Source organism: Thamnophis elegans, chromosome 1 (genome assembly GCF_009769535.1).
Source record: "Thamnophis elegans isolate rThaEle1 chromosome 1, rThaEle1.pri, whole genome shotgun sequence".
Lineage (NCBI taxonomy): Eukaryota > Metazoa > Chordata > Lepidosauria > Squamata > Colubridae > Thamnophis > Thamnophis elegans.
In genome coordinates this window covers 129,982,160-130,006,368 of record NC_045541.1, presented here as the reverse complement: position 1 = coordinate 130,006,368, position 24,209 = coordinate 129,982,160, and the positions used below count along the sequence as shown (strand labels likewise).

Sequence of the window (24,209 nt, the reverse complement as noted above, 5' to 3'; positions counted from 1 at the left end):
GTGGGAGATCATCTAGTCTAGTCTGGCACAGGCAAAGTACAAGTAGTTCTTGATTTATGACCACAACTGAGCCCAAAATTTCTGTTGCTAAGTGAAACATTTGTTAAGTGAGTCTGCCCCCTTCTTGCCACAGTTAAGTGAATCACTATAGTTGTTAAATTAGTCAAACTGTTATTAAGTGAATCTGACTTTATTGACTTTGCTTGTCAGAAGATCGCAAAAGGAGAATCACATGACCTTGGAACACTGCAACTGTCATAAATATGAGCCAACTGCCAAGCATTTGATTTTTTATCATATCACCACGGGGATGCTACTATGGTTGTACGTGTGAAAACTGGTCATATAAGTCACTTTTTTCAGTGCTGTTGTAATTTTGAACGGCAACTAAAACAACTGTTGTAAATTGATGGCTACCTGTATTTAAAGCTAAAGAAATTTGTTTAGACACCTGATTATCTTTATTAATATGGACGGGCAAAATAAGTCAACTGTATTAAAATTCTAATTTAGCCAAAGAATACCGGTTTTTCTTTTCAATCTCTCTTTAATACAACCATTTTTTTCAACCCCTGCCAAGAGAAGAGAAAGAAAAAGACTCTCTGGGCTGATTTTATCAGATTTTCCCTGCACTGGAAAAGAAGCCCTTCAGTAAACCAAGGATGTGAAGGTTAGGCCTAACTCCTGACACATTTCCTTCCTGCAATTAGAAGGGAAGGCTCTGGGAGTCCAGATACGGTTGTGAAGTGTAGGGAAAAGGAGTTCCCTCCACACTGCTTTCCTTCAATCCAGGTTTCCGCTCCCATTTTGTGGAGCCGAGAGTCAAGATGCGAGGGCTCGTCTTCGCCTGGCTCACCCTCTTGTCGCCTTTCTCGGGGCTCTGGGGCTCTGCCGAGTTCCCCGAGAGCGGCCGCGCTTGGTGCCACGCAGCCGGGGCCTGCTACAGCGTCCACCTAGGCCGCATGAACTTTTACCAGGCTCAGAACGCTTGCGCCCAGCACGGGGGAGATCTGAGCACGGCCAGCGGCCGCACCGAAGTCGAGATCATCCTCGCTCTGCTGAAGGGACTCGCCAACGAAACGGGCGGCTCATTGTTTTGGCTGGGCCTGATTAAGAAAGCCCACCAGTGCACCCTTCAAGACCTGCCGCTCAGGGGCTTCTCCTGGGTCTCCCCGGGGCTTGACGAGCCGAGGGCCAACGGGACCGCCGCGCCGCCCAAGTGGTTCAGGGAACCGAACAAGTCCTGCACGATGCAGAGATGCGCCGGGCTGCAAGTCACCTTGGGCCAAGCGCACCTCAACCTGTGGGGCCTGAAGGACCACAGCTGCACCAAGGCAAGCCCGGGTTATATCTGCAAATACAGGTACGCGGGCACGTGCCCCGCCCTCCACCCGGCTTCTGGCGCCCGCGGGATGGTCTACTACAGGCTGCCTTTTCAGCTTCCAAGCGCGGCCGTGGAATTCAGCCCTCCGGGCACCAATCTTACGATAAGGTGCCCCGGGCGAGAGGCGCATTTCACTTGCCGCCTGTCGCCCAACGGCTCCCATTGGGAAGGCACCGAGCAGCAGGGCCTGTGCTCCTGTCCCAGCGGCTACTGGAGCCCGAACAGCGGTGGCTGTGCGGAATTCACGGACTGCTTTAGCGCCCAAGGCGCGTTCCGTTGTTTATGCGCTTGGAGATCCCGCTTGGCGGCCGACGAAGAGAGTTGCATCGCGGCAGCCAGAGATGGCGCGGCGACGGCGAAGCCCAACGTATCTACCCCGAGGGCTGCGGGAACTTTCCCTGCCAACGGTACAAGCCGTTCTGGTCAAAATATATCGTTTCTGGAACCGTTTCCCATTCCAATCACCAACAGTACTACCAAGTCTTCGGCTTCTTTAAACCCCTTCAACTATATCTTCATCCCGATCGCGGTGGTGGTGGTGATACTTCTGATTATGGTCATGGCCTCGCTCCAGGTCTTCCAAAAGTGCTTCAAGAACTGCTCTTCTAAGGGTTCCCAGCCTACAAAAGATGGTGCTGTGGTTGTAGAAGGCGACCCAGAAGCTTCTGCCACCCGCACCAACTCTGAACCTTCCCTGGGACCCAGCAAAGCGAAGTCCACAGCTTCTCAGTAAGATTTTAAGCCAGCCGAATTGGGACAACCATAAGGAGGCTGGAAAGACACATTAGAACATTTGGAGAAGCAATCCAGTGGGGGACAAAGAGGAGATATTCTTTTGAATATAATAAATAGTAGCAAATGTTTTACGGGTTACATATATAGAAATGGAAGCTATGTTTTTTTTGTTTTTGTTTAAAGGCAGTTGTGTTTTGTTTGACACCATTTGATGAATTAAACGCCCTTGGCAACATTGATCAGAAATCTCTCCTCCCCACCATCTAGATTATTCCCTAAAATAGAAGAGTTAAAAGGATGAGAGATGGCAGTGCATATTTCTTGCAGTGATCCAGTTAGATAATTGAAAAATGGACTGCTGCAAGTAACTGCTGTGTGAAGGCCACCACTTACTTGATTGTATAATCTCTCTCTCCTCCCCCTTCCTTATTAATGCAGCTGAGACCAAGCTGTGTGAACAGTGTTGTGTTGCCTGGAGAAAAGTTCAAGCAGCCAGTGCTAATTATATCTACTCTTGCTGTATTTTGCAAGAATGCACAGGCTCTGCTGTCACTGCCATATTGTCTATAGGAAGAGGAGAACAAGCTAGTAGAACTGATTATAGTTGTAGGAAGTCACTCTTGTAGGTGGCTTTCTTGGATGGTGCAGTAATTAGGGTTTTGGAATATAGGTAGATGTTTGCCACCAAGGAGGAAAGAGTGGAGTGAAACTATAGCTCCTGTACACTATCACTTTTATCACTTAACTTTCTTATTTTTAAACCCTCAAATATACTTCTCATTTTAAGGTGTTAATGGTAAGACTTAATCAGAAACCAATAGAGTATTGGAAGTGCATTATATCTCATTCGAATTTGCTGGGTGCCTATCTAGCACAGTATTGATATAGTTGTTTTGGGGGGAATGTGTCCCACTGAATCAAAGAGAACATATTCCAAATAGACATATAGGATGGCTCTCTTAAGTTCATCTTATTTTGAGTGCCATGGCTATTCTACTATACAAGCATGCCAGTTCAATTTGTCTGGCTGAAAAAAGGGCTCTGAAAAATGCAGTTCTGTGGCTTCATCGATTCCTTTAAAGGAATAAATGTTGACCAGTGCTTAATTTTTATGATGTAAAGTTTTGTGTTCCAACTTGTTTAAATGGAAATCCCCTAAATATAGATGTCAATTTTCAAACATTTCTTTAGCATATGCTAGTTCAATGTTATGAAAACTGTTCCACTTCACTGGGTTCATATATGTACCTATTTAATAAACGGCTTAACTGATTGTTTTAATTTCTTCCATGTTGCTTTTCTAATAAATTGAACTTGATAATTCAGCTGTTTTCTAGATGTCTTGCTCCTTAGATGTGTCAGATAATAACCAGGAAGAGATCCTTGGTGTCTAACTTATTCCCATGGAGACTCATTTCTTGGGTTATATTTTGGATTCTGGAGAAAAACACTTCATTTTTCCAGTTCTTAGTAAATATTTTATCTGTGAATTTCCTGGTGTGATGCTGCATTATTTGATTTTCATTGTATGAATATCATATAGTCTTGCATTTTATATGACTAACTTTTTTACTGATGAATTTAATGTGTGAAAATACAGGAGATTCAAGCTAAAAGTAGGATATACATTCATACATTTATTATTATAAATGGAACATCAACAGATGATTGCATGGAGATGTGGTGCCTTACTCCTTCACTGTAAAGTGTCATGGAGAGGTCAGTTTGAAAATAAACCCAGTAAGGTTAGGATAAGAGAGACACTATTTAAAGGAAATGTTGAGCATCTTTTACTGGTTTTATTTCAAATGGAGAAGTAGAAAGGTCAAACTCTCTTCTGCTTTTATTAAGAACACCTAAAATTGAGCATTTCAACCAGATAACATTTTAAAGTCTGTGCATCAGTATTCAAAAACTTCATATACAGATCTTTATTTGGAAGCAGCAAATTTTATTCAGAAAAGACTGGTAACCCAGTAATCCAAATTACCATTAATTGAATATCAGATTATCATAGGACAGGTCTTTATAAATGTGAAAGTGGATATCAAATATATTTTGGGCAGAAATATAACTAAGCTATGAATGCTTTTATTTGGAATATGCTGGAACACGTGTTGTGAGAGTTAAATGTTCTTTGCTAATGATTAAAAAGGCAGGCAGTTTGTTGCTTTACTAAAATCCATGTAGGAATAGTTTAGCAGGTGCAGAGAAATTAGAGCCTATGGGAATACTAGATCTTATTTGTCTCATCCAGGTTTTTTTTCATTCTGTCTGCTTTTTCTTTTGGAGTTTCAGATATATATTTGTATCTTTAAACATGGACCTAGAGTATTGTAGTTGATTTAGTAACTAAAACATTAGCATTGCAGTCCAATTGATTTATGATTCAGCTACATGGGCATTACTGAGAAAAGATACAAATGTTTAGCATATAAAATGTTCATATATTTATCTTTAATGTAAATTCCTGAAGGGTACTGAAGATATGTACTGATTAAGCTTCTAATATCAGAAGGGCAGGGAAAAAACAAACGTTGAAGTTTTTCTACTGGGAAAATAAGTGTTTTGGTTTTCTACATTAAATAAAATGCTAAGTGCCAATGAACCTATTCAGTTTAGTGACCAAGACTGAACTATACTTGCCATTTTGACCCAGGAACAGTTTTCAATGTTCTTAAGCAATATCTTGCTTACTGGAGGAAGCTTAAAATACAGATGCATTTTGCTTGTGGAATCACTGTGTCACTTATCAGTGTGGTGTGTGAAAATTCTGTCTTGCCTGACAACTAGAAAATGTTATTGTTTCACTATACAAAGGGAAAGAGAGTACTTATGAAAATAAAGACTACTATATAGAGAAATTAGTAAATGTGTTTTTGACAAATGTCTTAGCATGAGAAAGTTTAGTGCATATTTGTTGATTTAGAAAAAGTATACGATAAAATGAATACAACAGAATTCAGAAATAATTTTCATGAATAAGAACTTAAAGCTATTGATAGATGCTAAATGTGGCATGATGATGGAAGTAAAACATGCATAATAATAAAGGCATCTTAATAATTCAACATTGAACAGAGAGTAAGACAAGGATGTCATGGTGGTTATATTTAGAGATAAATGAATAAGGAATGCTTGTCATGATATTAGAGGTCTGTTGGCTGAGCATGTGAATAATTGTGTACCTTTGTGTGCAAACAATGTTGAATGCTTGGCTGAAAACCTGAATGCTTTTGCAATAAATTTTAGATGTATTGTCTGATATGTCAGGGACTATGGATCTGAAAATTAAGATAACAAAGCCCAAGATAAGGCTTTGACAAGGAAGATGGAGAGAATGATGGCAGATAAGGCATAAATGTGAAGTAAATGAATTGGTACATCTCTGAACAGTTTGTACAACAATGGGGAGAAGACATGCAAATTCTAACAGATAATATGTTTGGTACAACGAAAAATATTTAATGAAGGAATGGATAATGGCTGTGAATAAGAATGTGCTTCCCTGCATTTTAGTATATCAATGTATTTCAACCATGGCAATGATATTTCAACTCCTAGACTACCCCAGTTGGCCTACAGGAATTCTTAGAGCTATTAAGTTTGAAAAACACTGTTACATTGTATGAAAATTGGATCTGAGTATGTTGTGACAAGCATAAAAGAAAGATGGTGGTTAAAGAACCGTGGGGATAATGGATGAATGTGAAAAAGAATGTATGAAAGAAGTATATGAAGATGGCTTTTTATGTAGAGGGAAAGGATGATGATCAAACTGCAAAGCAAATGCATGAAGAGTGAGTAGTGGGCTAAAAGGGAAAATATAGGTACTGTGTTTTTCGGAGTATAAGATGCACCAGAGAATAAGACACACCAAGATTTTGAAGTGGCAAATTAAAAAAAAAGTTTTTGCACTCTGCAGACATCCCAGAAACAGCCCGTTTTTCGTGAAAACGGGGCTCCGTTTTTTGTCCAAAAAAGGGCATGCATAGCCTTTAGGAGGCTTACAGAGTCTCCTGGGGGCTGGGGGGTAAACGAGTAAAAGGCCCATTTTTTGTAAAAATGGGCCCATTTTTGTCCAAAAAAGGACATGCATAACCTTTAGGAGGCTTATAGAGTGCTCTTGTGGGGCTGGGGGGTGGGGGCAAAAACGAGCAATAAACAGTCCATTTTGCACTCATTTCTGTCCTCCCCAGTCTCCAGGAGCACTCTGGAAACCTCCTAAAAGCTATGCCCGGCCATTTTGATGAAGGCGGTGGGGTTTCAAGAGGCCAAAAATGCTGTATTCAGTGTGTAAGACGCACCCAGATTTTCATCCTCTCTTGAAGGAAAAATATCTTATACTCCGAAAAATACGGTAATCACAGATGATGTTGAAGTTGAAGATGAGGTTCAACAAAAAGTGAGAAGTTTAGAAAACAAAAGGCTATCTATAAAGTTAATACATGTACTGTATATGGAAGTAAGAATGGTTTGGGAGATATAATACATGGTATTAGTATAAACCAGGTTTGGCTGTATTTTCTTTTCTTAATATGGCTTCATTTCTTAACCTTTATTTTAGTTTATTATTTTATTTCTTCTTCCTTTTCTGTGCTTTTTATAACGTTTCTTACATTGAGAGGTAATAGAGTATTGGATGTATATATGAACATACAATTTTATGCAACCTACTTTACTCCTATGCAAATTTGTGCCTTAAGCCTATCTAATCCAATATATATTTACCTTGATTGAACTGTATCTACTCACACACCTAATATAATTTAGAACTAAGCATTATAAAAACCAAGAGTCGTTACTGATATAGCTATCATTTTTTATTCATAATATTCAGACCCATGTGGCGCTTCTTTACAGCTGGAAGAGCAAGTGAAAATCCTGTGCACTCATATTAGGATAGGGATGTATCAAATATTAGAGATCATGGAATGGGAGGAAATACCTGGATATAGAGCTATCATTTTGTGCTTAATTTTATATAAAAGTGCCTAGATCTGGATCATGAAACCCTAATCTAAACTAAAATGATTTTTCAGCAAAATCAGTAGAATTATTTCCAGTCCATATAATGGCTAGAAAGTGAGAAAAAATATGTTCAAACATTTTTTTAAAAAGAGTTGGTATTGAATAAGCAAAGGCTGCTTATTGCACAGATAAATTTATGAACTGTTTATATATTTATATTCACTAGAAATTATTTGGATTGTCAGCCAACAATGTGTATTATCAACATATAAAATGCACACATGCCTTCTCTTAAGCAACATACTCCTTACATCATTTAAATGTATTCCTTATACGTTTGTCCATATACTTATTAAACAAGCAATAACTGGAGCCATAGAGACTGCTCCACTGTCCATCATGGCTTTGAACAATCAAGGTTTTCATATAGCACTTTTTAGTAACATAGCAAAAGTGTAGATTATGTTAAGTCTACTGCTAAGTCTACTGCTATTACAGCGTTGTATCTATGCAACATGCATCATTCCTTGCTTATGTAAGAACAATGCTAGTAGGTTTTGGATATCTTAGCCAGTATGCCACAAACTTAATCAAATCCCTGTAGGATTTTTTTTAACATAGAAACTGTCTTTGGCTCTAAGAAACTGCATGCAGCATCCCTCCAATGTGGGATTTCTACCTCCTTTCCCAAAAAAGAAAAATATTCAGCCACTTCACTACTAGCATTAGAAGAACTGCAATGTACAGTTACACAAGTAGCAGCAGCATCCATGGAGGTAGGTGTGTGTGTGTGTGTGTGTGTGTGTGTGTGTGTGTGTGTGTGAGAGAGAGAGAGAGAGAGAGAGCTTCCATCACAATTCTGCTCCAGAGGTCTTTCAAGTTTTGCTCCCTCCCTGACAACTGCTGCTGACAGACAGTATAAAAATAACTTTATATAACAGTAAACTAATGAACTCAGTATGCTGAATCTACCTCAGGACACTGCAACCTTCATAAATATGAGTCAATTGCCAAGCTCCTGAATTTTGATCACGTGACCATGGGGATGCAACAATGGTCATAAGAGTGAAAATGGTCATGTCATTTTTTTCAGTGCCATTGAACAGTCATTAAATGAACTGTTGTAAGTTGAGAACTACCTGTAGTAAGGAGCAGAGGTAATTTTCTGCCAGTTCGCCCTGGTTCAGGCAAACCGGTAGCAGGGGTGGGAGGCTCCGCCCACCTGCTCAGACGTCATCATGGGTGTTCTGTGCATATGCAAAAGCGCCACGCATAAGTGAAGTGAGTGTGCTCACATGTGCTACCCCAGTTCCGAACTGGTAGCGAAAGTAAGAGGCTTTCATGCCTGATAAGGAGTTGTCCTTGAAGACATTTGGAAACTGCAGCTAGTCGAGAATGCAGTAGCACTTGTACTTTTGGAGGCCCCACTGGTCATCTGAGTAACTCCACTGCTGTGTGATCTGCATTGATTTCCAGTTTCTGGGTGCAAGGCACTGGTTATCATCTTTAAAATCCTACATGTTGCTTGTAGGATTGCCTTTCCCTGGGGGTATCTGCCCATCCTGGTAGGTTAGCTACCAGAATGAATGCACTTTGGGTCCCCCCCCCCTGCTTAAATTTGTCACCTGAGGGATCTTAGAGCCAGGCCTTCTTAATGGCCACCCCAGTCCTTCTGAACAGCCTCTCACTAGAGATCAGGGGGATTCCTCCCTGTTTCAGCTTCTGGAGGGCTGTGAAGAGCTGGTTCTTCCCCCAGGCATTGAGCTAGAAGGTTTAGGTTAGGTTAGGTTTATTAAACTTGTACGCCGCCCTATTCCCAAAGGGACTCAGGGCGGCTGACAAACCAATAGGGAAAGTGGGCAATACAAAAAAGACAGAACAAGACAACAACAAGTACAAAGACAAATTAAAAACATCTCAACAGCCGCAACAGTTCGAGTGGGGCTGGGAACTCTCAGCCCCAGGCCTGCCGGAACAGCCAGGTCTTGACGGCTGTGCGGAAAGCCTGAAGGGTGGTGAGGGTCCGAATCTCCACGGGGAGATCGTTCCAAAGGACCGGAAAAGATGATAGATAGAAGATAAATTAGATAGAAGATAAATTAGATGATAGATAATAGATAATAGATAATAGATAATAGATAATAGATAGATAGATAGATAGATAGATAGATAGATAGATAGATAGATAGATAGATAGATAGATAGATAGATAGATAGATAGATAGATAGATACCGATGGATGGATGGATGGATGGATGGATGGATGGATGGATGGATGGATGGAGGAAGGAAGGTAGGTAGGTAGGTAGGTAGGTAGGTAGGTAGGTAGGTAGGTGATAGACAGATGATAGACAGACAGACTGACTGACTGACTGACTGACTGACTGACTGACTGACTGGATATAGAAAGTCCACACAACTTTGTCAAAATGCTAGGTTTTTAATATGTAAACAAATCAGACCAGGATAAATCACTTCAGAATTTCTTCCATCTTTAATATAGCATAATAGCTGTACAATTTAATTCATCTGAATGTCTCTGCTGCAACTAAACTTCCATTCATTCTGTTTTCCTCTTCAGCTCCTTCATCAACTCTCATACTCTGCTCTAAAAAGTTGGAAAATCCTTTGGAACAGATTTGAATACACAGCACAAATGCAGTAGAAACAGTGTGTATGGATTCTTAATTTTTTTCTGGAAAAAATAAATTACAATACCCAACAAATGAGCATAGCTTTGATGAAACTAATCTTTATCTATTCAGTCATCTCTTTCAGATGTATATTAAAATCTAGAAGTAAAGAATTCTATGAGCTCCAGACTTGTTCTTAGAAGATTTTTACATTTTGATATACAAGTCTATATTTAGAATTATATTATGTGCAAAACTATTTATATATTAAATTAAGGGACAATTATTTTAAAATGATGTAGTAATATGAAATTGCACAGGAGAGATATGTAAAATTGTTTTTAAAAGATAGGGGGTTGCTCAATTTTATTCTGTTATAATTATTTTTTGATGAAATAATAGAAATAATAGTAAGTTAAATTTTTGAAGGAATTCAGCTTTCATAGGAATCATTAATTTTTAAATAATTAATATAGCAGAGATACCCTCAAACTATTGCTAATTTATATAAGATGATTAAATATGCAGAATGTTGGAGAATATGCATAGCTGATGATAAAAATGCTTTGAATATGTTACCAGTTATATAAGTGTAAAGAAAGGAAGAAGATATATGAAGTTGTTTATTAGTTAATTTCCTTTATTAAATATTGGCATAACAAATCAAAGATTGTACTAAGTATTTTATTTATAATAAATAAATATGACATTTATTTATTAAAAAAATGCTTACAATCTCAAGAAACATGATGTACCTTAGCTTAAAAATGCTAGCTACCTGTATATCTTTTTAAAATATTTGTATTATTACAAATATTTTAAAAAGATATACAGGTAGTTCTCAGCTTATAACCACAATTGAACCCAAAATTTCTGTAGCTAAATGAGAAATTTGTTAAGTGAGTTTTGCCCCATTTTACCATTTCTCTTGCCACATTTGTTAAGTGAATTACTGCAGTTGTTAAATTAGTAACATGAATTTGGCTTCCCCATTGACTTTGCTTGTCAGAAGGTTGCAAAAGGTGATTATATGAGCCCAGGACATTGCAACTGTTATAAGTATGAGTCAGTTGTCAAGCATCCAAATATAAATCACATGATCATGGGGATGCTACAACTGTCATAAGTTTGAAAAATGGTCATAAACCACTTTTTTCAATTCTGTTGTAACTTTGAATAATCACTAAGTGAACTGTTGTAAGTCGAGGACTACCTGTATTTAAATATTGTTGTAAATCCACAATAAAACTATGCAAAAACATGTGGGGTTATGCAATCTGAAAATGGTGCAACTACCCTATGACTATGTTGTCTGCCCACTTGTGCATATATTAAAAGATGAGCCAAATAACAACCAGCTAAGCTCCTGCTCCAACGAGTGTATTTTTGCAGCATTTTCTCTGGAGTTTCTAGGCAGAGTGGCTTTACACTTGGGGGGCTCCTGATTCATCTCAGTTCTTGTAATCTCTATCAGTGTGCCATGTTGCAAAATGTAATAGGCCTTTTTACTATCTGTATCATTTTACAGAGGTGGTTGAGCAACTAGCTTTTCTTTTCTAGCCCCAGTCATTGGTTTGGTCTTCTTGACTTGCAATAAGAAATGGAAGAGGGCACTAGTTGGAATGTTGATTCTGACATTTTCCCAATAACTACCTTATCTGCCAAAACTCTGAGAATCAGCAAAGAAAAATTGCACGGAGACTCTAGCAGATAGTGAGAAGAACAATTGTCAGTCATAATGGAAGTAGCCAAGATGAAAAAGTGAAAGCTTTAAATCATTATCAGTCTAGTCTATCAAATGATTTACATGTTCTATTACATAATACCACCTACCATGTACATGTTTTGCAAGAAGATTTAAATAATTCTCTGCAATGGGTTGGGACATAAAATATCACACAGATATAAAAAACTGATTAAGTGACATGTTTCTCCAAAGTGCTTAATATTTTGCATCTTCAGCAATATTTGGAGCTAGGTTCTGAATAATACTTTGGTTCTTACAGCAATTCCCCATTAGATACTATGTAAAATAAACTTATCAAGGTGTCAAGAAGAATGTGTTTGACCATACTATTGATTTGAGGTGGGCTGCAGAGTTATTCCCAAATCTGCAAGCTACTTTACTATATTAGTTATCCAGTGATGGGTTTCAAAAATATTTGGAACCTCTTCTGTAGGTGTGGCTTGCTTTCCGGGTCCACTGGTGGAACCTCTTCTAACCGGTTTGGTAGATTTGACAAACCGGTTCAACCGAATAGGTGCGAACTGGTAGGAACCCACCTCTATAGTTATCTATAAACATTGCCAAGTTTATGCTGCTCAATCTCCCATTGAGTTTTAATTGGTTCCATGATTAAAACAGAGACACTTTTTATTTCCCTAAAGCACATTGCAATTCATAAATATATATCTTTGGAAAGATAAACTAGACAGCCCAGAAATGTACAAAATGATTTGACATGAATAGTATATTAGCTGTCACGATGAATATTTTATATATGAAATGGATGTGGTAAAATCTCATGAAGCTTGACTCTATTAGAAATGAATGTTGAAATTGGGTCATGTTATTCTTCTCTAGAGGATACAAATCAATGAGTACTTGGTATTTCAGTTTTTCTGCTATAGGAACAATTTATTCTAAATGTGTCATTATAACAAATGCCTTCAAAAATATGTAACTTTTTCTTCTGATAAAATACATATAAGGAATTCATTTATGGATGAACTTTTTGCGCTGACATTATGCAAGAATTATAACAATGTAATACTTCACATTGAGTTACATACTTCTATGTCATTAGCAGAAAATTAAAGACACCATTAGGACTCTGGTCCAGGGACTGAGGGAACAGGGGAATATTGAGTACCACAAACAGCCTATCCAGCTGCAATTTTCTTTATGTGGCCCTTATTCCCTGCTGGACTAATTGTTGATCCAGAATTCTTCCTCATGGATGATTTCCTTTGCTCTCTGTCACTGCCTGCTTCAAGACCGTAGATAGCTCAAGGCCTTGATTAACTCAGGATCTGGATATGCTGACTCAACCTGCAACTGAGGAGCCCTCCCTTCAGTTAACTTTAATTGATTTTATTAGCAACCTATGAATGGATCATTAGCATTGATAAACTATGGATGATTTTAGTGAAATATACCTGTAGCTACCAGTAATTGATGTATATAATTATATATGTACATATATTCATTAATACATACCTTGGACTTTTCCTCCTTAATTTTCTTTTTTCTTTTCCCCAAGTTTTTCTTACCTTTATTATTTTGACCATTGCTTATTTTTCTTTTCCTTTGTATTTACATTCAGTAAAAAGCCGTTAAAACTCATACAGATTTTTGTTTGAAAAAAATAACAAGAATAATAATAGGATATATGGGTTAGGGTTCTTCATCCTGGACATCTGCTTGAGGGAACCAAAATTAGCTAGATGGCAAGCATGACATTATGATGGATAACACATGTGCATGCATGCAAAATCTACACATTGATGCTTCTCACAATGATTGTTGTGGTAGAACTAGTTTATTTTATATACTGTGAGTATTGTTCTCTCCTATAATTAATAATGCTTTGTTTTTAACTGTCTGAGACATCTGGAAAAATGCTGCAACATTGTTCAATAGATGAATTTCTATCCCAAATCCCAAATAATCTAACTTTGATGTTTTGGCAGATAGTGCCAATGTAGCACTTAGTGGTATTGTGCTATTGTAGTACAGCTGTTAAGCAATAGCCAGGCAATCATTTTGTCAACACAGCACATTTTATTTAAGATTTGTAACTAATGTAACCATTAACATTTCTCGTTAAAACCTACTTGCTTTTATTATGTCAACAATTATTGTACTGAACGAAGTGAGTCAGCATTAAGCTTTTTATGAAAACATGTACATGATAACAAAAAACTGACTATTTCATTGTTAATGGCCTATTTTTAATCTGTGTAAAATATAAGGGAATGTAGTCTTCACACTTTGTGTGAGCAATACTGCATCCATTAAATGTTGAATGCACAATATGTTCACATTAGAACAATGGTTCAGGCTTTGGAGCTGTTCACTCAATGGACTTTACAAGGGGCAGATGAAACTACAAGATACTGTTTTACTCTTAGCTAAATGGACTTTCAAAATATTGTTTTCTATAAAATATATAAAATAAAATATAATGAAACTATGACTATGTTACTGTGCTAAGAACATGTCATGCTGCCTATTCCCAAGAAAAATATATTTTGTGAAATTTGGCACATATTTCAATTGCTTTTATGTTTTCCTTCTGTACAATTTCTCAAAAGGAGTCCACAATCCTAATAAGTGTTTCCAATTTTACTGCCACAATACTGACTCGTATTGTTTTATCTTTAGAGATGCTAGTTTTTCATTGTAGAGATAGGAATTCAATAATGGCTTTCACCTGCCCATACCTGATGAGTCATGATCTGCCATCTTTTAATTCAATATTGGCAATTCATTTTTTTTCCCTTTCTTGCACATTTTGGATAAAATGTTGGTTTTAACCCACAATGTAGTTCAAAACACCCACTTGTCAACATGTCTTTGCATGATGACAAAAGAACAAGAACAAGCAAATCTTTTGTTTTTTTTATCTCAACAAATGTCTAGGCTATGTGCAATTATATGCTTTTTCAATGTCCTTTAAAGATCAGAATCAGTCAAGCAATTGCAGAAGAACAATAAAAAATGGATTACAAGTAAGTGTTAAAGACATCTATTTATTAAGCTAACACTGAATTACAGCATTGCTGGAGGAAGGTCACAACGTAAGAGTACTGGATAGATGCTCTCTTAAGAAAATAAGTGATCTGAAGTTGAAATGCTGTTCTAATATTGTAAAACAATATTATAAACTGGTGCAGTAGTGTTTCTGCCCTAAACAATTTGATGCTTTCCATTTCAGTGGCAAGTTAGAATTTACATGGAAAGGGAGCCTGAAATAAGGCAAGCTGCAATTAGTAAATGAATTAAAATACATATCAAGTTAATACTCCAGAGTACAGGCTAAAAGCGTGATTCAAAATCTTGCATTTTGGTAACTCTTATAATAAATAGTAAGGATCAATATTTTGGCATTTATGAGATTGCAATCCTGTACATCTTTTATGGGAAATCAGTCCTGTTACCACAGTGAGTTCCTTCTGAATAGACATAAATAAGATTGAATTTTTCCTTTAGTTCCACAGATTATGAATAATTATTTTCAGAGATTTTTCCCCCAGCTTTTTAAGTTTACTTTTTCAGATAGCTTTGTCAAACAATGTAACAATGTAACAAAGGTTACAGTGTTCAGCCTATTTGAAGAGATATTTGCATTTAGGCTTATTTTGTCTTCTGTTTTAGTTCTTAATTTCCCCTTTTTTCTGATTAAAGTGGAGGCACAATTGAGGTAAAGAATCAAATTTCACTGAGAGAAATGCAATGCTTGAACTATTGTTGAAGTTGAAGAAGTTGTCATAACCTCTGCAAATTATCATAAAAAATTGAGAAGAATTTATCATGGAAATTGGATTGTAAAAAAGATAAATAAAGTTGAGCATAAAATTATGTTATCTCAATTCATCTCATGATTGTAGTTTGAATGTATTGACTCCAGAATGATCTGTACTTTATGAATACATATTTTCAAGCCAATATGTATCTATTTTTATCTCAATTTTTATCTCAGTTCCTTTTAATGGTTCTTCTGTTAATTGAATGGAAAAGATTTGAATATTACGACCTCCATTTCACATCTGTTTTTTATTTGGACATTTTTTTAAAAAAAAAATGAAACTACATGATAAATCTAAAGCAAAGGATATTAAGAGTTGTATATTAGCCTTCATTATTTTTTTTATAAAAACACTTTTCCAAAACATATACAATAACAGTTTAGGACAGGAGACAAAATACAAGAACAAAAGGACTTCCTTCCCAAACTACAGACAATCTCTGACCAAAGAAAATGCTTTAAACAGATATAAGCATCATGAATTTGTATATTCCCAAAATCTATTTTAAGGACTGTCTTATAGAGAATTGTCTCCACAACACAGAAGCTACATAGAATTAGAAATATAAAAAGAAAAATTATTTATTTTACATTTGAAAACTGGCTCCCAAGAAATGTAACACACAGCAAAGTAATTTAAACAAGTATATTACCTTATTATAAATTAAATGAAGAATACATTTCATTGGGTAGAAGTGGGGAAAAGAGGATCATCTGGATTTCCCCAACTCCACTCCAGCACCTTGTTTTTATTTATTTCTTTTGTTGGATCTGTTCCTGGCTGTTTTATAGAGAAAGTGTTTAGTCAGATGAGGCCATTTGTACTAAACTAATCATTTAGTCATTTCATTGTTCTTGAACTCTTTTTGTTTTAAGTCTCCATCAATTATGGGAAATATGCATCCTAATTCTAAAGGGACTGAATGTGACTTGAATCAAATTGAATCTTTATTAGTCAAATAATAAATAAAAACCCTAACAAAGATTGTGATTCAAAGCAAACAAGGTCTAGAACGCCACTGTCAGCGCTATATTTTATGATTACAATGGGAAGTCCTAGAGGTCTCCCATAGGATTTATGCTTTCTAGAAGAGAACAAAGGTTGCAGACCTCCTAGTTGTTGAATTTGCCGTCCAATCAAAAGAACATAACATAAATCAATGCTTTGCATCTCCTATGACTTTTCCTTGGTTGATTTTGAAACTGAAGAGATAAGTGCCGGTCTAAATGATGTTGAGCCAAATGTAGCAAGACACATTGCTGATAATCATCTGAAGTGGATTGATTCAACAGTGTAAAAGATGTGTAAATAAGTAAATAAATAAAAAATCTTGAATTTGGCTACATTGTTGTTAGTTTTTCATTTTGAACTGCTTTTGAACAGTTAGAAGGGTACTTTTGACTGAACTTTTCAAGCCGTTTAATAATTATTCCTCTAAAGACAGATAAGATTTTTTTCTGAGGTAACCATTGGTGAGTACTTTGAGAACTGCAGCTGAAGTAATTTTGATGTCTCACAGAAGGCTTTTAAAAAAACCCACCCCTCCTCAGCCTCCCATTCACAAATTGCTCTTTTCTCCTTATTTCTCTCCTTTTGTGGTTTGTGACAAATATCAGCCCAGGACTGTAACTTTGCTGTCCCCTTGATTCAAAAAACCCTAAACCAAACACTGCTGGGAGTTCAGGACTCAGATCTTGACAATCATCTGGGAAAGAGTGGCTGGCTGGGGGCTTTCTTCCTTATCAACAGCCAGCTGCTGCTTTGAGATAACAAAACCCCGCTTGCTTTCTACTGGACTGGTTTCCTTTCCCTTTCCAGATGGATCGCCATTCCCCCCAGGCTTGCTCAAAGCCAGTGATTGGTCCCCCCAGCAGGGACCCCAGAGGGAAAAGATAAGATGATTCGTTTCTATTAAGCTGATGGAATAGTTAGCTTTCTCCTGGGGCTGCCAAGCGATCTAATATTTTGTACTGCCTCGGGATCATTTGCTTCCTGCTGGGGAAGTTCTTGGAAAGGGTGAGAAGGATTTATGCCAACCTTCTGGCCAATCTGGAATTATTTTCTCCCCCCCCCCCACCGCAAAAAAAAGAGATGAACTGTGGAATGATTTAGCAACAAAGCTCGTTGTAAAGCTAAGCTTGTATGTTTTCAATACTGCTGGTTGGCTCAGGCGAACCACTGATTACACTCTGTGAACTTCTCGAGAGTGAGTCCCAGTCCCAACTTCTGAAACAACACACTATCCTCCCGCTACCACCAGGAATACCCACAGCTTTACAGGGGTATGTTTTGAGCCCATCCCCTGTATTTCTTTATGCTGCTTGCAAAACATAAAAGCAACCTAGGTCCGGATTTGGTTTGGGTTTTTTTTTTCCCCGGAAGCCAGGGGCAAAAACCCTCCAGCAGCGCTCAGCAACCTTTCACGCGGGACTTGCATATCGCGGCCGATCCAGTGGTCATCAGCCTGATGCCACGCCCAGACGCCCATGGCCAATGAAGAAGAGCAGACTCGCGGGCCCCAAACCTCAAAGAAAGCGCTAGGCTAAGACTCAAGGCTCCGGAGCCTAGGCAAGCGGAGAGAGCTGGAGAACCGTCCAGGCTGCCCAAGATCTCATTGTTTAACAGGGAAGGTAGAAGGAGCGTCCAGCCAAGTGGGCCCGTTTAGAAACTGAAAATGGCCAGCGGGGGAGCAGTCTGTCCCTGGGGCCGCTCTCCTTGCCTTCCTTCCCGGCTTTCTCTTGACCCGAACTCCCCACGCCCCCTTCCACACCGCTCGGCCCGGACCCGGGCGAGTCAGAAAGCTGCCCTCAGAGGGTTGTAATCCTGGAGGTGCAAGTCCCGTTGCGGTACACGCTGCCCGACTCTCCGAAGTTGTCGGCGGGAAAGTCCTCCACGCTGTAGGCCCTGCTCTTGAGGGCGGTGGCGTAGTAGTCGACCGGCTCCTCGGCGGCGTTGTCCATCCAGCTAAGGCACAGGAGCCTCTGAAAGGAGCGCTTGAAGTTGTCCGAGAGGAAGCCGTAGAGGATGGGGTTGGCGCAACTGTTGGCGTAGCCCAGGATGACGGAAAGCTGGCTGATGGTGGCGTCGTCGGGCTCGACGAAGAGGTTGACCAACTGCACGACGTAGAAGGGCATCCAGCAGATGACGAAGACGGTGACCACCATGAGGACCATGAGCGTGATCTTCCGCTCGGAGCGCTTGCGCTGTTGCCAGCCGGCCTTGAGCGCCACCACGCGCATCTTGGCGATGATGAGGATGTAGCAGAGGCTGATGGCCACCACGGGGAAGAGGAAGCCCATGAGGAAAGTGTAGACCACGAAGACCACCAGCCACTTCTGCTTAGGTTCGGGCATCATCATGTTGCAGGCCACCGTGCCGTCCGTGTTAGCCTCGGTCCGGGAGAAGATGAGGATAGGCAGGATGATGACGAGGGCCAGCCCCCAGACGGCCAGGTTAACCATCTTGGCCACCGTGGGCCGGCGGTAGCGGGACGCCTTGATGGGGTGCACCACCGCGATGTAGCGGTCCACGCTGAGTACTGTCAGGCAGTAGATGCTGGTGAACATGTTGACGGCGTCCACGCTGAGCACCAGGCGGCAGAGCAGCGACCCGAAGGGCCAGTGGTGGAGCAGCGTGGAGGTAACCAGGAAAGGCACGCTCAGCATCAGCAGCTCGTCCGCAATGGCCAGGTTGAGGATGTAGATGTTGGTGGCCGTCTTCATCTTCGCGTAGCGCAGGATCACGTAGATGACCATGGAGTTGCCGCACAGACCCACCAGGCACACCACGGAGTAGATGAAGGAGATGAGGATGGCGCTGCCGCTGCCCGGCGACTCGCCGGCCCCCCCGGCCCCTCCGCCGCCCCCGCCGCCGCTCACCGTGCCGTTGGGGCCAGCGGGGCCGGAGGAGTTCCTGCCAGCCGCTGCCGAGTCCATGCCTCCAGCAGCGCCCGCCACCCGCCTGGCGCAGGGGCCATCCTCCGCCCCGTCGGCCCGAGCTCAGGATGGCGGGAGAGGCGCGAGTGCCCGGACAGCCCGGCGGCAGCTCAGCATCCTTTCTCCTCCGGGCGCAGCCCGAGGATGAGCGCCGCCGTCCCTTGCTCCGGTCACAGCTCGGGCGCGGGAGAGCGGGAAAAAGGGACGGAGCTGCGCGCCGCCTCCAGCCCAACTGGCATTAGTTGCAGCTCGTCGGCTCGCAGGGATGATTAATAGGAGGCGAGCGGCGCGTCAGCACCTACGAAGAGCGAGGGGGAGAAAAGAGGTGGGAGGAGGAGGAGAAGGACAAGGCGGGGAGGGCACCTCCCTCCCTCTCCCCCGCTTGCTTCCCGCCAATCTGCTCCTGCAAGAGAAGACTTCTCTTGCTCACACAGACGCCGCCGCCGCCGCCGCCGCTTTGGAGAGCCAACAAGTGCTCTACAACAACTCCCTACGGCTGGAGGGCCGGTTCGTCTTGCTTCTGGCGAGCGAGCCCAAGGCCGAGTGGGAGTCCGGAGGAGGGCGTCTTTTTCCCCCCTTCGGGGGAAAAAGTGGGATTCGGAACTTTTTGTTTGTTTGTTTATTCAAAACACTTATATAGCCACCCATCATATATTTGTATTCGTATTCATTAGTTTGTCAAACATGTACAAGGTAGCAGATGTTAATATAAACATGGACATGAAGGAAAGGAATGAATACACATAAATGAGGACAGTAGGACAGGGACTATAGGCACACTGGTGCGCTTATGCACCATATACATATATTCTGTATACTCATACATATATTCCGGGTGGCTCCCAATCAACTATTAAAACAACACCAATAAGAAAAAACAATATGTACAGATGCACTCCCCTTACAGAGACCTCGTAGGAATGGGGTGAGGTCCACAGTAGACAATCCAAGGTTAAAGTTTTGGGGGTTTGGCTCAGCAGGATGAAACATTTGGGCAACTGTCAAAAGAAGCCTGCTTGCAGCCAATTTTATTAAAAGTCCTAAGCTTTTGTGAACTGCAACTGTGAGAATAAGCTACATTTTCTGCCCTCTGTCACCACAATTCATTCTCTCTCTCTCTCTCTCTCTCTCTCTCTCTCTCTCTCTCTCTCTCTCTCCCTCCCTCCCTCCCTCCCTCCCTCCCTCCCTCCCTCTCCCCCCTCCCTCCCTCCCTTTCTGTCCCTCCCCCTTCCTTCCCCCCCGGGGAGCCCAATCTTACCCAGAATGTCACGCTTCCCCCAAAACTGCAGGTGATCTCTGTTCTTTGCTTAGACTATCACATGTTGGTGGTGATTTGGAGTGAGTCAACTGTGTTAAGCATTGCTGAGCATGTTGTTGTTGACATTTCTGTTCAACTGACTGCCCTTTCTTTCCTTCTGGGTGTTGAGAGCAAATGAGTAAACAAGAAAAGGCAACAGAAAATAAAATCTATCTGTCCTTTACCTTTGCTTTGGACACAACTGCCTTTGCTCAGCACATAATTACTGGTTATTTCAATAATCTGTTTTCTGGGTTCACACAATAGACTGAGCAATAAATTAACAAAATGGACTGGGTTTACAGCACATCCTACGATGTACATACACAAACAAACTCAAACCAAGGTTAAATTTAACTAGACATCAAATATGGGTAGCTGTTCAGAGTTTCTTATAAGATGGGTGGATATATACATGTTTTAAATAAATACATATTGTGCAAACAATAATATTGATTCTTGTGTGACTATGGTTAGCTCATATCAATCAAATGAAGAAATTGTAATGAAATCCTTAAAAGATAAAAGATGACAAGCACTATACATCAAATGAAACAGAGTGGGGGGTCTCACTCCCCCTTGCTAAAGTCTTGGGTGAACAGCTAGATCTTTGCCACTTTTTTTGAACTACAATAGAGTAGATCTTGGGGAGGGGGCACCTCATTCAAGAAGGGATGCGCTGCTACAGAATGTAGATGCTAAGTTTATAATTCCTGGATAACCATCTTGTGAACACAGCTTTCTCTTTCCCAAGAGCCGTGATGGTGCAGTGGTTAGAGTGCAGTACTGCAGGCTACTTCTGCTTGATTGCTGATTGCCAGCAGTTTGGCAGTTCAAGTCCCACTGGCTCAAAGTTGACTCAAGCTTTCATCCTTCTGAGGTCAGTAAAATGAGGACCCAGATTGTTGGGGGCAATATACTGACTCTGTAAACAGCTTAGAGATGGCTGTAAAAGCACGGTGAAGTGGTATATGCTATTGGTAATGCTATATATGTTGGTCATTGCAGCTCTAAGAATTAAGACCTGGAAAGAAGCAGGGGAGAAATTTGTGAGATACAGATGCCTTTAATTGCTGTCTCAGAAAGATGCTTCCATACTGCCCAGCAGTAACACAGTACAAAAAGGAATCATATTATCTCCCTGGGAATTCCAGGGAGCTTGAAATTTTAACTATCCCTTCCACACAACCCCAATATAGGAGAATGTTACAGGTCTCCATCAGAGATAATTGACACATAACTGGACACTTTTTCCCAAACAGAAAATAAAAAAGGAGATCCTTAACAAAGCGAAGGTTGTTTGTTTGCTTGGATGAAGCTGTATCAGAAAATGAGTATTTTCCAGCTATGAGGCAGTTGACTGTTTCAGGGTATCAAATCTCAATTTTTGTTCTAGGATAAAGAAGAACCCCCAGATATCGCACTTGATTAAGAAAATAATTGTGCATTACAAAGAGAGCCAGGGTTTTATTTTTTATTTTTTTTGCTAAGGATGTGTGCTAGATCCTGCTAGGTCTGGAAGGAAAAATGGACTCCTTTGAACTGTTTGCTGTGACTCTGCCTGAGATGAAATGGACTTTCCTCCTTCTTGTATAATACTTAAACTGCTTCTTCACAAAACCAGCAAATTGCCCGAAAAACACTGCTACATTGCTATAGATTTTCATAGGTAACAAATGCTAGTGTGCAAAAGGAAAAGGGATGAGAATTTTCACTCACATAGTTCATCAAAAGCTCTAGAATCACAGTGTTTGGGAGGGGTTGAATTTATAATCTATAATAATCTATAATCTATACTGCATAATCTTATCTTTTGTTTCTTTACAGTGGACCACTGCATCTAAACAATCAAACTTATAGTGATGATTTCATATTTGCTTTAGCTTGTTCTCCCTCACGTCATACTCATAGTGAGAGCATCTAACCTGAAAGGTGAATGGACTCAAGTTATAGTGGTAATGAGTGAATCATTGCAAGGCTTCAAAGCCCAGGTTAGAGAATCTGTCTCTGTTGTTGCTAAGAGTCAAGAATGACTTGATGGCACCTAATCAGTCTGTCCATATAGATTTCAAGATCATTTTAGGTTGAAATTGAAATTTTCTAGGATTTCCAGTGAGAATAGAAAAGAATTGAGATAACTTTCTTGCTCTCATTTGCCTCTAGATAGCAACTGCTGCAAACAAGCTTTGAATAGCAGAAGGGGAAGTATGGTATTAAGAGAGACAGCAAAAGGAGATAAAGGAAATGGAATCGTGGAATGTGAAGGGTATTATAGAATTTATCTTGGAAATTGTATAGTTGAACCTCTAGATGGGTGCAGGAATCTTCTGCTACAGTATCCAACTTCTTTAAATACTTCTGATGAAAATTTACTCTTCTAGAGGCAGAGGAAACTTTTTTTTTTGCATGATGTCCAACCAAAATACAATTCATCATAGTTTAGACCTACTGTCCCTTTTGTTTATGCAGACTCAGATTGTATTTGCCCTAAAAAAATTGCATTATACTACTAGTAGGTCATGTTCAGCTTGTGATCCAGCAAGGCACTAAGATACTTTTCGTATTTCTCACTATGGTCACCCATATCCTAGGCTCATGTGTTTTATTGTTCCCACCTAGATGTAGGATAATTGATTTATCCATATTGAGATTCATCTTGCTGATTACTGCTTGTTGTTCTACCTTGCCAAGGACCTCCTGAATCCTAATACTGTCCCTTAGATGCTTGCTAACCTTCATATCTTTGTGTCATTTGTAAATCTGATAATAATTGATAACCCCATATTTTCATTTATTTGTTTAGATTTAGAGGCTACAAATCCAAATATTCTAGGAAACATACAGAGTTAAACCAACATAAAATATAGGGGCAAATACAAAAATTGAAGAAATATATTGAACAGCACATAGTCTAGAATGAAGCCTTATGGTTTTATAATTTTTATAGTAGAGTCACTATCATACAGCATATTGCTGTCATACAGTAATATGGCACAGTTGACCAACCAGCTTGTATCCTATTGATAGCCTAGCCAACTTTTTGTTATCTTTGTTGTAGAATCCTATGGGAGGTTTGAGAAAAATTCTTGACTGAGATCAAAGTACAGAACAACCATCATATTCTTGGGTCAATCATAATCATCACTCTATCAAAAAGGAAATTGGGTCAGCACCACAATGATCTGCCTGTAATTTTATTTTTTACTTTTTAATTTTTGTTATTTTTTTTCCTCCTTTTTGAAGGCAAGAATAACATATTCTTACCAATGCTCCTCATTTTGTGTTTCTATCCTACACTAAGAGTTAGGAAATAATGTAAAGTAACTTAGAAAACCATAACAGTTATAGACCTTTGAAAATGGCATAGGTGGAACATGGCTGTCTTTTTGTAGACACAATAATCCTTTCCACCACCCTATAAAGGGAAGGCTATAAATATGCCACCGAAAAGTGATTCCCCTCCATAAGTTAAAAAGCTTCAGAAGAAAACCCATTTTGATACAATTTGACATGCATTATATTTACATGAATTTCTCTTCTCCCTTCCATCAGCTTTCTTTTACATTGACATGCATCACCTTAAAGAAGGTATGGTACAATTTACCAACTATAAACATTCGATTTATTAGAACAGAACAGAATAACAGAGTTGGAAGGGACCTTTGAGGTCTTCTAGTCCAATGCCTTGCTCAGGCAGGAAACCCTATACCATTTCAGAAAAA

The 24,209-nt window shown here is 39.8% G+C and overlaps 2 protein-coding genes across 2 annotated transcripts; one reads left to right on the top strand and one right to left on the bottom strand.

Annotated features, from left to right (window-relative positions):
* Nucleotides 1–737: 737 nt before the first annotated feature.
* Nucleotides 738–3,392, top strand: CLEC14A (C-type lectin domain containing 14A). Its single transcript, XM_032238876.1, has one exon. The coding sequence runs from the start codon at nucleotides 828–830 to the stop codon at nucleotides 2,115–2,117; it is 1,290 nt and encodes a 429-aa protein (XP_032094767.1). The 5' UTR covers nucleotides 738–827; the 3' UTR covers nucleotides 2,118–3,392.
* Nucleotides 3,393–15,485: 12,093 nt separating this feature from the next.
* Nucleotides 15,486–19,404, bottom strand: SSTR1 (somatostatin receptor 1). The gene has a single exon (XM_032223053.1). The coding sequence runs from the start codon at nucleotides 19,188–19,190 to the stop codon at nucleotides 18,063–18,065; it is 1,128 nt and encodes a 375-aa protein (XP_032078944.1). The 5' UTR covers nucleotides 19,191–19,404; the 3' UTR covers nucleotides 15,486–18,062.
* Between the last annotated feature and the right edge of the window lie 4,805 nt (nucleotides 19,405–24,209).

Excerpts from the sequence above, each read along its gene's own strand:
- CLEC14A (XM_032238876.1), top strand. The coding sequence starts at position 828 with ATGCGAGGGCTCGTCTTCGCCTGGCTCACCCTCTTGTCGCCTTTCTCG.
- SSTR1 (XM_032223053.1), bottom strand. The coding sequence starts at position 19,190 with ATGGACTCGGCAGCGGCTGGCAGGAACTCCTCCGGCCCCGCTGGCCCC.